This window comes from Cyrtonyx montezumae, unplaced genomic scaffold (genome assembly GCF_038088225.1).
Source record: "Cyrtonyx montezumae isolate F1298 unplaced genomic scaffold, pur_monq_1.0 scaffold_22, whole genome shotgun sequence".
Lineage (NCBI taxonomy): Eukaryota > Metazoa > Chordata > Aves > Galliformes > Odontophoridae > Cyrtonyx > Cyrtonyx montezumae.
Genome location: NW_027071959.1, coordinates 1,583,162 through 1,598,476, shown reverse-complemented (window position 1 = coordinate 1,598,476; position 15,315 = coordinate 1,583,162). Strand labels below are relative to the sequence as shown.

At 56.9% G+C, this 15,315-nt stretch overlaps 1 protein-coding gene across 1 annotated transcript; it reads right to left on the bottom strand.

The window, feature by feature from the left end:
- Positions 1-279: 279 nt before the first annotated feature.
- PCSK7 (proprotein convertase subtilisin/kexin type 7) lies at positions 280-15,172 on the bottom strand. Its single transcript, XM_065738427.1, has 16 exons — positions 15,105-15,172; positions 14,195-14,680; positions 13,680-13,814; positions 13,399-13,564; positions 11,569-11,659; positions 11,383-11,437; positions 10,505-10,643; positions 9,661-9,761; positions 5,631-5,798; positions 4,455-4,562; positions 3,423-3,525; positions 1,839-1,995; positions 1,594-1,688; positions 1,299-1,392; positions 854-971; positions 280-696 (listed from the first exon to the last, which is right to left on the bottom strand). Exons 2-16 carry the CDS (start codon positions 14,666-14,668, stop codon positions 301-303), a joined length of 2,400 nt encoding a protein of 799 aa, XP_065594499.1. The 5' UTR covers positions 14,669-14,680; positions 15,105-15,172; the 3' UTR covers positions 280-300.
- Positions 15,173-15,315: the final 143 nt, after the last annotated feature.

The window sequence follows — 15,315 nt, the reverse complement described above, 5'->3', positions numbered from 1 at the left end:
CCCCAGCGTGCAGCTGCATGTGCTTGCTGGAGAGGACAAGGTGGCAGAGTCAGAGCACAGGGGACCGGGAGTGAGCTCCTCCAGGAAAGGGCTTAAGGCTTGCTTTGTTTTCCAGAGCAGGGGAAAGGGAAGCTCCTCTCCCACTGCCAGCAGAATTTCTCCATGTTTCTGAGCCACTTCCAACAGCACCTTCCGCAGCACACAGCGGCAATGGTCCCTGGTGGCTCAGGAAGTCTCTGCTGCCCACGCTCAGGATGGATGTACTGAGCAGGGGGATGCAGCCCAAAGTCCCAGCCCCTGCTAGCACGCCTGGAGCTCTCTGCTGTCTGCAAGGAGCTCGGCCGCTGCCTCCCGGCCCAGGTACCCCGCTGTGGTGGGGGCTGCAGCTCTGCTGCCAGTGGGAAGTTTGGAGCGGGTGGGGGTCCAGGACCCCTCCTCCCCTGTGTCCTCCTGGGCAGGCTCCAGCAGCTCACACTCCATCTCGATGTCCTCGACACCCTTCTCTCCATAGAGCGGCACGGACTCCATCTCCAGCCCGTTCTCGAGGGCTCTGTGCTTCCCCCCCTGCTGGTACCACCTGCAGGCAGTGGAGCCGTGACAGGTCAGGTCAAGGCCCACGTTGTTCCTGCTCAGGCAAACCTCCAGCATGTAGTAGAAAGTCCAGAACACAGCAAAGCATCCCAGCAGCAGCAGGGTCTGTGGAGGAGGAAATCTCTTTAGACACAAAGCCTTTAATTACCCCACAGCCACGCTGTGTCACCTGGCACATCCCAGCACCAGCAGGATTGGTGATACAGCTTCTCCAGTGACCCCTTGGCCTCCCCTCCTGCCCCCCAGCCCACGGCAGGCTCACCTTGAGTGTGTTGGCTGTGAGGGTGTAGTGCTGCTGCTCAGGGATCTCCAGACCCGGAGGGCAAGGCAGGGAGAAGTCGCTGTTCAGGTACTGCCCACTCATGGCCTCTTCCAGCAGTCTGGAAGATAGAGGCACACACTGAGGGTCCCACAGGCAGGCACCACTCCCCAGGGAGGATCCTATATGCCTGTGAAGGCTCTGGAGCACCTTTCCCACCACTGAGGGTTGGCAGCTCTGCAACAGAGTACTTTTACGCAGCACAAGACCACCCTCTGCCACCTACTGAGGGTGACCCTGTGCTAGGTGACAGCTGCTGAGCTGCAGCCCCTCTTCCTCACCCTGCCCTGTACTTTGTGATGACACTGCTCCAGTTCTGAGACCTACCTAACGACCCTGAGCCCTCCAGCTCCTGTCTCCCCACTGAGATGGGGTTGTGGTCTCCTACCTCTGCCTCTCCTTCATCTCTGCTGGGGACCAGGAGGAGCCATACAAGGTGAGCTGCCACTGCTTCAAGGTCCCAGGCCTCAGACTCTCATCTCCTGGGGAAGAAACAGGTTGGACCAGAGGGAACTCCCACCTGGCACCGCATCAGGCTAACCTACAGCAGCACAGGTGCTGGGCTGGTAGCTCCCCAGGGCACGGCAGGGAGCCAGAGTACAGTGGTACTGGTGCACGCCCTGGCTAAATGGCTCTGGGAGGGGTTGTCCCCATCCTGGGAGCACCCCAGCAGCAGGACTCACCGGTGTCCCTGATGACCAGCCTGTAGGTGCCCTGTGCTTCCTCACCCCAGCATCGAACCGTGGAGAAAGTCCAATCAGCAAAGCCGTTGGGATCCCTGCCAGAGAGCGGGAGAAACGAACCATGAGTTTGTAAAAGCAGCCTGAGACACGGGGCTGGACACGGGCCCTGATTTCCCTCCCTGGGGCTGGCTAGGTGTCCTGCCCTGCAGTGTGACCCGCTGCTCCACCCGCTCCCCGATGCTTACGAGTCCATGCTCCTGGTGGTTCCTATCAGGGACATCATGCCGCTGGGGCACAGGAGCCTGATCTCCAGGTTGCCGCGGCGGGGGTGCGTGACGGTGACGGTGACTGCCACGTGCTCCAGGGTTCTCATGCCAGAGAGCTGTAGGTCGGCGGTGGTGACTATGAAAGGGCACAAAAACTGCTTGCTGCCTTCTCCCAGCCACCCCTGTATGTCTGTGGCCCCGGAGCCAAGAAGGGTCTTGCTGGCTGGCACCCCAGCCCTGACCTGGGGCCCACCCAGCGTGCTCTGGCCATTGCAATGACATAACACAATGCCTCCTATCAATCTGTGGATTTGTGTAAGCTTTCAGCAGCCCCAGAGGCTGCTCTGAACCACAGCTATATGGGAGCTAGATTTGGGAAGAGGGTGAGAAACCTGGTGTCCAGATTCTCTGTTCCAGTCTCAAACCATTCACAGCTCCACAGATGCTCACAGCCCTGGAGCTGCTAATTATAGCAGAGGAAATCCCAGCACGCTTCAGAGCAGGTTGCAGCACGTGGCTCAGCCCCCCCAGGCAGCCTGGCTGAGCAGCAGGTGGGTACTCTGCAGCATCCTTTAAGAGCAAGGCAGGCACAGCCCAGGACTGCAGCATGCTCCCTGGGGCCACGTGGGGAAAGGGTTAACCCTGAGCCAGCCTGCAGTACCTGGGGGACCACAGTGCTGCTGGCTGCACATTCCTCTGCGCATACTTCTCCCAGTTGCCTCTTTTTTGCCTCTTCCCAAGGCTCTGTGGTTGCTCAGCTTTCAGCTTGTAACTCCATTTAGGGCAAAAGGAGCAGCTTTAGCCCCAGCCCTCATCTGAGGCGCAGCAGGGCTAACCCTGATGCCAGACCCCTGCTGTTACCCTCTCACCCCTGCAGTTCTGCAGTGCTGGTGCCCACAAAGCAGCCAGAGAGCCTGGGGATGGGACAGAGGGAGAGAGTGCAACCTGTGCCCACCCAGCATCTCCCAGCCGGCCAGCAAGGAGAGAAGGGAGAGCATCAACAGCGAGGCACTGAGCTGCTGAGCTCCCCACTCCTTCCTGGGGGACCTCTGCCCAGGACAACAGCCTCTGGCCACTGCCAGTCCCCCCCACCAGGGGCTGCAGCCAGGGCAGTGGGGGTGCCAGCAAGGAGCTGGGTGCTGCTGGGGGTGAGAAGGGTGCAGGGCAAAGCCCAGCTCTCCTTCCCACTGGTAGCAGCTTGAGCATCGCCTTGTTTATGTGGACAGCGGCCGGCCAAGTCAGGAGCTGGAGCATTACCTAAAATGGTCAAAGCCAGAGGAACAGGTCTGGCTGCTGCCCAGCACAGCCCAGCGTGCTAAAGCCTGTCTGGCTCCTCAGAGACATCAATCTATGGGACAGAGTGATCGTGGGGAGTGAGGAGGGGGTGCAGATCAACAGAAAGAGGTCCTCTAGGGAAGGGCAGCGGAAAGAGACAGGGAAGGGGCCAGGCAGGCCAGCACTTAACCCCTTTGTGGCTTGCCCTGCCTGGTAGGTGGTGGACAGGCTCTCAGGCCTCAGCATGCACAAGCACACGCTGCCACGTGGCACCACACCTGCCCTTACCATTCCACGTGGCCTCCAGCTCCTGTGGCAGCAGCGGGATGGTCCTGCCTTCCTTCAGCACAGGGCTGACGTATGAGGCAAGGTATGGAACAGACTCCCAGATCTGCCAGGTGGAAGGGAAAAGGGTTCAGTCGCTCCCTGCATGTCCACCTCCTCATCTCCCATCACTCCTGCCAGCCACTCATACCATCCCTCCTGTGTGCAGATACAGGCTCAGCTTGCAAACCCAGGCAGTGGCAAGCAGCACAGGGCTGGGGAGGAGTGTCCATGTGCCTAAGAGCAGAACCAAAGCAACTGCCTGTGGGCTGGAGAAGTCGATCAGACTCAGGACTCCAGGAAAACAGCACCTCTGGTTTCATCTCCACTACTTGAGTGGCTTTGAGTAGTTACTCACAGCTGTTATGCTCCAGCAGCAACAGCAGGGTAGGACTCAAAGCCTTGGGAGAAGAGTGAGAAGCCTGTACAATCCCATGAAAAATTGGGCATTGCTGGCGACAGGCAGCAACCCTGAACAGCCATGCAGCACTCTGCAGGTGGGTGAGGACCAAGAGCCAAATGGGAGTGCCCTCATCTCCATGCAGTTAGTGGTACAAGTAGAGGTTGGGATGTCCCTCTTCTGACCACAACACACCACACAGGGCCTGGGACATGGAGCTGCCAGCTCAGAACGCCCCAGATCTTTGGGGCATGGTGCCCTCCCTACAGCCTGGTGCCCAGGGGGAAGGTGCTGGTGCTGACAAATCTCCCCAAGCCATGAATCAGAGCTGTCATCTCCCACGAGCGAAGGTTCTCGCCCATGGCTATATATAGTTGTGAGAGAGCAGCAGCTCGGGAGCAGGTTTCAGACACTGCTGAAAGCCTCATTACTTCATACCAAAAGCAGCCTTGTAGAGAGGGATGACAGCCTCACTGCTGGCCTGCACTGCAGCAGTGTCATCCCACTGCGCTGCCAGCACGGGGAACTGTCCCTGCTGCTGGGGCAGACCTGCTCCAGGGGCCTCTGGGGCACACCTGGGACAGGGACAGAATTACCTTGGCAGCATTAACCAGCCTCCAGGCGTTGAGCAGGCCAAAGCCATGCTGATGGCTGTGGCTGAAGCCGGCCTGGTTGACATCCCACTTTGCGTGACGATCCTCATACTGAAAAGAAAGCAGGGGCACTCGTTACCTTGGGGGACCCTGGCAGCCCTGCAAACCCAGAGGAACTGGACCTGAAGGGAGGGAGGCTCAGAAATCTCCCGCAGAGTGGGGAGGCAGACCCATATTGCCTTATTAGAAAGAAACAGGTTGACCTTTGCTTGAAACAAGTCCCAGGACAAAGAGGCTTCCCATCTCCTCAGAAAGGAAATCAAACAGCACAAAAGGGCATAAATGCCTCTGCTCTGAAACATCCCAGCTGTTCCTTTCTCCCTGCCACCCCAGCCATGGCCTGTGGGACAGCAGAAGCATTGGGAAGAAAGAACCTAGTCCTTTAAATCAACAAGATTCAGGCAAGAAGGATCTGGGTTCCATCATTTATCAGGTTGTAGTATTCAGGCAGTGCTGGCCTGAAGTTGTGGAAAACACCGCCCTGTGCCAAAGTGAGTTTCCTCTTAGACACAGCATGAGCTGGACACAGATTCCTGCTCCCTGGGCGTTGTGAAGAGCCCTGTCCTTTGGAACCAAAAGCTCCAACCAGTTCCCACTCCAGGTTTCTCTTGTGAACTCCACCATGTCAGCAGGAGCTGGGCTGGAGTCAGGGCCGAGCATAAGCAAAGGCTGTTTTTGCCACCGAGCTCCCTGTTTCCAAGAGCTCAGCTCTCTGGAGAATACAAGGACAGGCTGGAGCAGGACAGAGCTCTTTGCTTTCCCACTGCACAGTGCTGGGAGGCACAGTGGGGACATGTCAGGCACACTGCATGTCTGCACACACTCCCAGGGTCTGTGGGTGAGGACCGGTGAGCCCGTGGGAGACCTGGACAGCAGCACATGGAGGCACTCCTGGAGCAAATACCCCATTTGTTATCATGACAGTGGAAAATGCCTATGCTGCATTCCTGGAAGGAACAAGGGGTGAGGGGAGAACGCAACCCATCTGTTGGGAATCAGACAACTGGGAGATTTATATAGGGGAGGACAGACATAAACAAGAATGTGCACTGCAGGACCATGGCCATCCTGCAGCATCCTCAGAGGGAGATGCAGAAGGAGGGAGGGCTGCTGGCTCACCTTGGTGGCTGTGAAGACGATGATGTGCTGCACGTCTCTCCAGGTGAGGCACGGCCGCACCTGCAGCATCAGTGCAATCATCCCTGCTGCAAGTGGAGCTGCAGCTGATGTCCCTGTGTGGCCCTCTGTGCATCCTGTGCCCTTCTGCAAGTCCCAGTCTGTCGTCACCTTCAGAGACAGAGGAGAGATGCCTCATGTCAGGCCAATCTTTGCCACACTGCTGTGGCTGGGTTAGGAATGGGAGCGACCAAGCAGTGCCACCAGTTTCGTGGCAGCCCATGCTCAGCCTGAGACACAACCACTAGCAGAAACCCTGGGGACACAGCTGATCCAGAGGTCAGTAGTGCTCCTTACACTATGTAGATAGTAAAAAAGGTGGAGGATCTGGGGCTCTGCCCTGTTCACAGCTAAGAAGTAGGCAATGCTTGAGCACAGCAGGCCAGCAGCTGGGCTTCTGGCAGAGAAGGCAGATGGTGGAGAGCTTGCAAAGTCAGAGCAGCTCGGGGGCACTCTGTGGAAGAAAGAGCCCTAATTTACTGCATGAGCACCCCCAGCAGTGTGCAGGATGGTGCATACAAGCTGGTAGGTTTTCTTGACAGGCCTGCAGTGCTGACCTACTGCTTGTGCATTACCAACAGCAATACTGATGTAATTGCTGTTGCTCTACCATGAGCCTGGTGAGGAAGAAAAGATCCCTCAAGGGCTGGCTGGGAACATAAAGAGGGGGCTCAGAAAAATGGGATTGAAAGCAAGTCAGGCACGGGCCCACACTAGCCAGCCCCTTCCTCCTGTGCCACAGCCCACTGGGGCACCAGATTATTCTTTGCTCAGGATGGAGAATATCTTCTCCACCCTGGGGTGCCTGTGCCATGTCCTGGGGAAGGAGGAACCAAGTCAGCCCCTGGCAGCTACCATCAGGCTTTGTGCAGCCAGCAGTGCAGGTTCCTGCTCTCCCAGCTCTCCAGCCCAGCCACAAATGTCTGTTAAACTCTGTCTGTCTCAGGTGAACGGACAGAAAAACATTTTGGCACAGGGATGCTGGAGCAGGGATCAGAGCATGACAGCGCACACAGGGAAGAGCACTGCCCCAGATGCTGCAGGGCACCACGCAGTGCTCCAGCACACAGCATGCCAGCATCAGCATCCAAACTCCAGTTCCTCACACAGAAGGCTTTCACACTAAATGAGACAGAAAGATCTCTGTAAGCCCAAGGACTCGCCCTTCAGAACACAGATGTAGGGAGGTGGTCTGAAGCCCCCTGCCTGCATCAACTACCACTCATCTGCCTGTCTCCAGCAGTCTTTTCCTCACCAGCAGCTTCCTCCCCCAGGAAGCAAGCAGGAATTTGCAGTGCACATGCTTTCCTTCTCTCTGTGGTTGCTGAGATCAGGCTCAGAGACAGGAGGGGCAGCCAGAGATCCCGTCATCCTCCCTCAGCCTAGACCAGAACAACAACAAGAACAAGGCAGCAGCAGGGGGAGAGGGTCAGGGATTAGTTGCTGAAAAGCCTGGAAACATTTCCCAGACAGCTCCTGGCCAGGCTTTGGGTATGGTGGTGGCTTCAGTTCACCTCCCTGGGGGCCTCGGGAGGTGACATCTCTCAGCTCTGCTCCCACACATGAAAACCTTCACAACTGGGGACAGGCACACACACAACATGCTCAAATACTGCAACTAGGACCCAAACACCAATTTGAGTGAGCTGTTTAAGGGGGAAACTGTTTATAGGGAACTCCAGCTCAACTTAAAGACTCCTGGGACACCCTTGTTTCAGGGATAACACATTGCACATAAAGCAAAGAGTGCAGATAGCTGTCTTTGGAGAGGGAGAAGAACTGTGCCTGAGCTGAGCAATGTGGGGAGAAGTCCTAGGCAGTTACAGTGCCTGTAGGACTCTGGCTAATCTTCCCTGCTGACCATGCTGTACCCCCAGAATCACAGGATGTCTGCAGAGGGATCTTACTGGGCTGTGCAGGAGCACACAGAGCCTCAAAAGAGGCACAGGGAGGTTCCCAAAGTATGCCATCTCCTTGCAAACTGCAACTCCTTCTGTTCTCAGCAGGGACACACTGCACTGCCAAGAGCTGCAGTTTTTGTTACCTTCAGTTTGATGCCATACCACTCTGTCAGCTGTTAACAACTTCAGTTAGCACTCGGACATGGCACATCCTACAAAGAACACCCTGAGCAGCATAAACTTTCAGTAGGGAATGCAGCTCGTGCCAGAAGCTGTATTAAATTCTTCCCATTAAGGAAACCACACAAAGTTTACAGACTGGTAAAAGAAAAAAGCCCAGCAGATGGCTCAGAAGTTAACCCTGACATCACTGAAGCACAGTTACACGGTACTTAAGAGCTACGAAAGGGGCTCACAGAGGAGCAGTCACATCAGTGCAAAGAAAAAGGATGGCTACATCATACCCCATTCCCAAGCTCTGCACCTTCTGCCTCCTTGATGGAATACCAGCTGCCACATCACTGTCAGAATTCAAAACAAAGAGGCATCTGAGACCTCCAAAGCTACCTCACCACCAGCAGGTTGTGGGCAGCTGGACGTAAAACTAAAGACTTGTAACTCCTGATCAAAGTACAGCAGCTCCTGATCAGAGTCCAGCCCTTACTTGGCTGCTGTTGCTTTGTTTCCTAGCATCAAATTTCCAAACCAGCATGGGACAACTGAAGTTATTTCTGATACAAAAAAAAAAAAAAGAAAGAGCTCATTTCTGGGTTTTACTTTCCCTGCTGCATGAGCTGAGTCATTGCTCTGGGCAGGTTGTGCCCTGCTCAAGTTAGTGACAGGTTTCTGCCCTGGCCCTGGAATGCAAAAGGGGCTGCACGGGGGTTTGTGAGTCCCAGGTAGGCAGCTGAGAAGCTCAGGCTCTCCCATTCCCTGGTGTGCTCCTCTCCCAGGCTCTCCCTGTTCCCCTGGTTTACCCAGCATGTGGGGAATCCTGTTTGACAAGTCCAGGTTCAGCACCTCTCAATCAGGCACAGAGCCACAGCCACACTTCCCTGCTCCTGGGATCATCTCTCTTCTGCCTGCCCTGGGAATGGGACACCCCAGGGTGGGCTTAGCTGTGCAGGTTCTGGTGGCACCACAGGACAGAGGCAGTATGCAACACAGGGACTGGTTAGCCTGGCAGCTCCCTGAGAGCACCCCTGTCTTGGTAGGGACGTGTTGGGTCAGGCCTGGGGCTGGTGAAAACAGGCCTGGCTGCTTGGCTCAGGGCAAAAGGACATTTTGTTGACAAGAAATCTTTTTTGGCAAAACAAGGAAAGGCTGATAAAAATATTCAGAAAAAAAAAATCAGCTGCACATGTGCCAGAAGAGAAGAGCTGTGGCCAAGCAGCTTAAAGAGAATGATGTTGCTCCTGGCTCCCCATGTGGAACAGAGGTGACAGGATATGATGCAGCCATAGCAGAAACCCCACTGCCACCATGGCCCTGCTTTCAGAAAAGCCCACGCTGCTCCCAGCTCCATCCCTGCTGTTCAAGTGGGGCACACGCAGATGGGATGCAGCTTGTTTTCTGGCTGTCACTGGGGGAGCTCCTGGTGACGTTTCCAGGGACACAGTGCAGAGGAATTTCTCAGGGGTCACCCAAGTGGCCCCTGTCCCAGAAGATGTCTCCATGCAGCTCCCAGCAGCACAGGGCAGGAGATAAGACAAGACAGTCCCTGTCTCTTCTGGATCCTGCCTACAGCTGAGGAGGCAAAAGTGACGCAGACAGGATCTGCACTTGGGGCCAGGAACACAGCATGCCCAGGGAACAACCCAGCTGAGAGACAGCTGCTGCACTGCAAGTCAGCTGCTGACTGACAGGGATGGCACTGGGAACACCTAGAAACAGGAATCTCCTGCTCACAGCACGATTTATGTAGGTCCTAGCTGAAAAGCATGTTAATTCCCTGCCTTGCAGCTGCGTGATGGTTGGAAGAGACAAAGCCTTGTCCCTGGTCTGTGCTGGACTGATACAGCCCTGCAGCTGGCAGAGCCCCGGGGAAGACATGTGCCTCACGTGGTACTCACGATGCTCCTCATCATCTTGTCCCCACCACTGAAGGTCACAGCTAACATGGAGGCACATTCCTCAGCATAGAATGGCATGGAGCCCATCTCGTCCACTGCGCCTGGAGGAAAGCAGAAGGCAGTGACCATGTGAAGCCTGTCTGATTTTAACCCCTGAAAATGCAAGGTGATGAGCCCCCGAGGACCTGCTCTGCTGGCTGTGCTTCTTCCACAGGCTCCCTGTCAGCTAACCACGATCTCTACACATGGGTGGACTCTTCCCTTCCCCAGACACAGAGGAAGAAGGGGAGGGCAGGATGGCTGCCTTGCTGCTTTGCAACGTCCGCTGCAGCAGGCAGACACCTGGCTTTGCCAGTAACATGCCCTGAGCACACCCTAACCCCAAAGCTCCAGGAGAAGGGGTGGACAGGAGGAGGGGTCAGGCCATGGTGCACATGGCTTCCTACCCCCACACGCTGCCCCTCAGCACCAGGACCACTTTCAGTGCAAACACTGCTAGCAGAGACAGAGCAGTGACAGAGCCTGCTCCTGGGAGCTGGGGAAGGAAACCAGACCCAAGCCTGTATTTTTCCAAGGCTGGAAGATTTACAGGAAAGGCAGCCACAAAAAACAACCTTTCATCGTGCTTAATATTAAACAGCTTTTCTACCCCCTATGTAGCTTCTGGCCTCAAGAAAATGGATTAGATGTTTCTCTGCTAACACACATAGCGGGCACGCTGAGTTTCAGGTCATCCCCTGAGCACGGCAGCGTGGGTTTCCCACCACCAGTGATGGAAGTCTGAACACAGGCAGCAATTTCTCCTTCCCTGGGAAGGAGCAGGACAGAAGACACACACACTCACCTATCGTGACGGTGTAGATGGAGTTGGCATAACCATCGTAGTTGCAGTTGTCGTTGTGCTGCCCACCATTGCCACTGGCCACCACAAAGATGCTCCCGAAGCCCCTGCGGCCTGCTATGACACCGTGCTGCAGGGCAGCCTGCAGAGAGGGGACAGTTCTGCAGGTGCTGCCTTCCCCAGCATCCTGCTGAGCGAGGCTTTCTGCTCCTCTGCCCTGACATACTCCATACATGACATTTCTCCTCCTCCAGGCCTCAGCCCTGACATACACCTGACACACTGTGCCCCAGAGCTTCCTCCAGCAGTCTCTGCATGCAAGGAGAGAATAAACTGCATGACTGGAAACTGTTTGCCACCTCAAGCTGGTGCCCCAGTTGTCAGCATTGCTCTGAATGGCACAAAACAGCTATCTCGTGGTTAGAAAAGTACAGCAGAAGGTTGCCAAGCAGAAGAGAAATGAAGCAGAACCACATCTCATGAGCAATGCAGAGTCAGTTCTGGGGCTCCCTGCAGCAAGCCCTCACTGCAGCACCCAGCAGCAGAAGCTGTCCACAGGAAGCTGGGAATGCCTGGTCCGAGCTGAGAGCACCCCGAGCATCCCTTGGGTTGCAAAAAGGCATCAGAATAACACCACAGGTTGCAGAACATCATTTTCCTGCTGGAACCAGCCTCTCCTTGGGAAGCTCATCCAGCACTGCCTGAACCCTGCCCTCCTGCAGCAACATCACCTCTCCCCACTGCACAAACATGCAACACCTCTGCTGGCAGCAACAGGAGCCAACAACTGTGCATTGCTCCACAGCAGCACCTTGCCCAGCCTGTTCAGGCACTGCAGGGCCGGGCCAGGGGCAACCCATGCTGCTGGAACTGCTTTGTACCTTTCCCAGCTGATGGGGGCCATCCACAGTTTTCCCATCATCGTCTGGACCCCAGCTGCAAAGAGAGACACTGCGATGGAATAGGAGACACACACTTCCTCCTGCTATGGTCTGCCATCAGAAGGAGCTATGAGGTGTTGGGGTAATGCAAAGAAAGCTTCCCAACCAGAGATGCTGCAGGCTCACCTGCAGCTGTAGATGTCATTGATCTGATAATGCTTGTTGAAGGCGATGGCCTCCATGCTGTCAGTGAGGGGCCCATCCAGCACTCGGATGCCTGCAGACAGAGGACAGTGAGCGTGACTGAAGGGGATCAAAGCAAGCTGTGTAAACAGTGTGAACAAATTCCTCAGTGGGTTCACACGAGGGACACTGGCTCTCCCAGCCTGACCGAATCAGACCTCCTGGAACTATAACCAGGGATCAGTCTGCAGGGGCACACTGCAGCCAGGGTCTGGAACTGCAGACACATCCTCACGCTCAGTCCCACATCCTCTGCCAGACACAGCTTTTCTGCTAAGCAAGTACTCCAACCCCATGGCCAGAACCAAGTTGGTGATGGGGAAAGGAGAACTGAACACCAGCTGGGCTCACTCCTCAGTGCTCCAGAGCATCCTTGCCTAGTGCACTGCTCCACGTTATTGGTTCTTTTCAGGGTTAGTCCCTGCCTGAAGCAATTGCTTCCCATTCCGGGTCACCGAATGGCCAGGCATTGCTTTGGGATGGGTGGCATGCTTGACTGCTGAGGAAAGGGCACAAAAGATGTAAGACACCTCAATTACTGTGCTCAGGACCTCTACAGCAGTACAAACGAAAGCTCAATGCAGAGTTTTCCTTGACCCAAATGCTTAATAACTACAGTTTTACATCACAGTTTTGGCTGGCAAAGAATGTTACAAATGGAAACCAGACACACATCTCAATTAAGACTATTTATAAGCAGTACAACTGCCCACCCATCTCAGCTCCTGCCCAGCACAGCGCACACAGATCTTTGCTGTCACATCTAAGCCCTGTCCCATGGCTGAGATCAGCAGCCCAGCCAGGGATGTGCTGGCTCTGCCTGCCCCAGCTGGCACTGTGTTGGCTCCAGCGTTTCCAGGTTGCCGTGGCATGTCTCCCTGTGCCATCCCAGAGCTCAAGGCTGTCCTCCTGTGCTCATCCTGCAAAGTCAGGTGCATATTTGGAGAGCCAAAGCTCAAAGAAATGCTGGGTCCTGCCTCAGCGAGCTTGAGCTAACCCCTTCCTACTGCTGTATTCACAGTGCTGCAGTTAAACTACGAGCTAATCTCCTACCAGCTTGGTTTCACCAGCAGCTTCTGTGTGCAGTCTTTGGTGGGTTGGAGACTGGGGCTGTGCTGTGACACATAGGCTGCCCTGGAAGCATCCCACGGGGAGCCACAAGCAGGGCAGGGATGCCGAGCTGCCTGCAGTGCCCCGGGGAGTTCTGTAACCCCAGGACCCTGCTGGCACCCTAGGGCTCACCCTGTTCCCCAGCAGGGCTGTCACACAAGGCTGGTGCACGTCGCAGGGAACATGGCACCATCTGCTGGGTGTGGAGAGAATCACACAGCAGCACTGCCAAGGACATCAGGCACAGAGATTTCGCTTCCCTCTGCAAAGGAAAGTGAGAACTCCAGAGATAACCAAAGCACATTCCTCAGCTTCTCACAGGGTGAATGTGCAGCCCTTTACACCCAAGAGGAATGTGGGGGATTGTGAGACATTTGCTTCCCAATGCCTCCAGACACAGCCTGTGCTTCTGCACCAGCGTGGACACATCTGTGCAATGTGGCACACATTTCCTCAGCTGTGCGGTGAACACTCTGGAAACCCCTGGCACACACCTAGCATGCTGTCAGGCTTCTCTGGAAAGGAGTCAAGGCAGACACCAGTCCCTACCTCTAAGGAAGGAACCAGCCTCAGCAAGCCCTGCCTGATTCACAGCCACCTGGGCTGAGCAGCACTTGGGGAGGGCAGACAGGCTCAGCAGGCGGTGCTGCAGCGTGCACCCACCTGCAATGCGGCTCCCGTAGGCAACTCCCACCGTGCAGAAGCTGTTGTTGGGCACAGCAGCGATCTCCCCCGCGCAGCGAGTACCGTGGTGGTTGCCGTTCTCTTCGTCGGGGTGAGGCATGGGGTCGGGGTCGTTGGAGTTCAAGTCATAGCTGCCTTCTGGGCACTGAAAACAGACCCGCGGTCACAACTCAGGCATCTGGACAAGCAGCCACCAGCAGGGTGTCCCCGCACCCAGCCACCTGCCCACTGTCCCTCACACCCGCAGCGCTGGCACTCACGTAATTTGGCTGTATGTCCTTGATGGTGTGCTCCACGCCATCATCCACCACCACCACTGTCACACCGCGGCCCGTCACGTTCCGCTCCCACACACCGGTGACGTTGATGTCCTTCCCGGGGCTCTTGCGGTTGTTCTGAGCACCAGAAAGGACAGTGAGAGCAGCACGTGGGCAGAGCAGCGCATCCGCCCTGAGAGCAGGGAGCTTTTGAGCAGTTTGGTTACAGAGCACAGGGCCGGAGCGAGTGCAGGGAGGTGTCAAGGACAGTCACTAACGACTGGTTTTACACAGCCAGCGAGCAACAGCTGCTCAGCCACGGAGCAGAGAGCTAGCAGTGCACAGCCAGCACCAGATGCTGCTCCTCCTTTTATAACAGTGAGCAAACAAAGAGCTCTCAGCCTGCTTCCTCCTTGCTGCAAGCACAGATAGCTGCTGCTATAGATAGCTGCCCACGTGACATCTCACTCGTAACCACACAAAGGGCCCCAGAGGGCGGCAGCAGAAGAACCACTCACCAGATGCCACTGCTGGGGGTATTTGGGATCATTAAAGTGCAGGCTGCGTTTGGAGCGCTTCAGAAGCTTCTGTTCCGAATGCCACCGCACGCTGTCGTGCTGTGCAAACAAAGTGTCCACCGATCTCCTTATTGCTTCAGGTTCAGGTGCCGCGTGGCTGTCGGGCCGGTAGGAGAAGAGGTAATGGCCCTTGAGCTCCCCAATGCGGCCCATGTTCACCAGCCCCGCAGTCTGGGCCAGCTGCTCTGCCTGCTGCTCCAGTTCCTCCTCTGGCACATCCAAGCTGACAGCCCACGCCAGCTCCTCGTGACCGTGGGCCACACTACGGCCATCATCGAGCTCTGCGCTGCGGGTCAGTCCGTGGGACAGCACGAAGGGGATCCAGGCAGCGCCGAGCCAAAGGCACGTGTGGATGCAGCGTGCGGCCTCCACCCCTGCGCTCCATCGCGGCAACCTCCGCTCCCGATGCGGCATCAGACAGGCAGGCTGGAAAAGAACCGAAAAACAGGAACGGTGACGAAGAAGAGGAACAGCGACGTGGAAGAGGCGCGGTGAGATCTGTACCCACCAGCTGTGCTGGCTACCAGTCCCTGGCACGTTCCAGGTCTCCTCCCTCCCTGGGAAGCACCGTGCCAGCAGGATCCTGCACCGGCAGGCCCTGAGCAAGGCAGTGCCTACACCTGCCCTGTGCCGCGGGAAAGCAGCAGACGAACCGTCACTCGCCGCGATGTGCGGCCGCAGTCGGACACCCACTTCACCGCCGCCCGCTACCCAGGGCACGGGCCGCGCCAGGCCAAAGTCCAACTCCGCGGCCCCGACCTCGCCCGCCCCCGGCACCGCGCATGCCTCGCAGTCCCCCGCCTGAACCCCAACGAGCAACGGCGCTGCCCGCTGCCCCGGCCCCGCTCACCGGGCATGGGCCGCCGGCGGCCGCCGGTGCCGCTCCGCTGCCGGATGCCCGCGGCCTCTGACAGCCGCGTCACGTCCGCGCCCGCCCCTCCGCAGCGCGGCCTCCGCTCCGCCGGGGGGCGCTACCGCCGCGGGCGCTTCCGGCGGAGGGAGGAAGAGGCGGGGCGGGGCGGGGCGGGCGGAACGCGGGCAGAGCGGCGCCGCGCCGGGCG

Coding starts and splice junctions, on each gene's coding strand:
- PCSK7 (XM_065738427.1), bottom strand. CDS start 14,668: ATGCCGCATCGGGAGCGGAGGTTGCCGCGATGGAGCGCAGGGGTGGAG. Junction 1,689..1,838: donor ACCACCAGGAGCATGGACTC/GTAAGCATCGGG, acceptor GCTCTCTGGCAG/GGATCCCAACGGCTTTGCTG. Junction 697..853: donor TCACAGCCAACACACTCAAG/GTGAGCCTGCCG, acceptor CCTCCTCCACAG/ACCCTGCTGCTGCTGGGATG.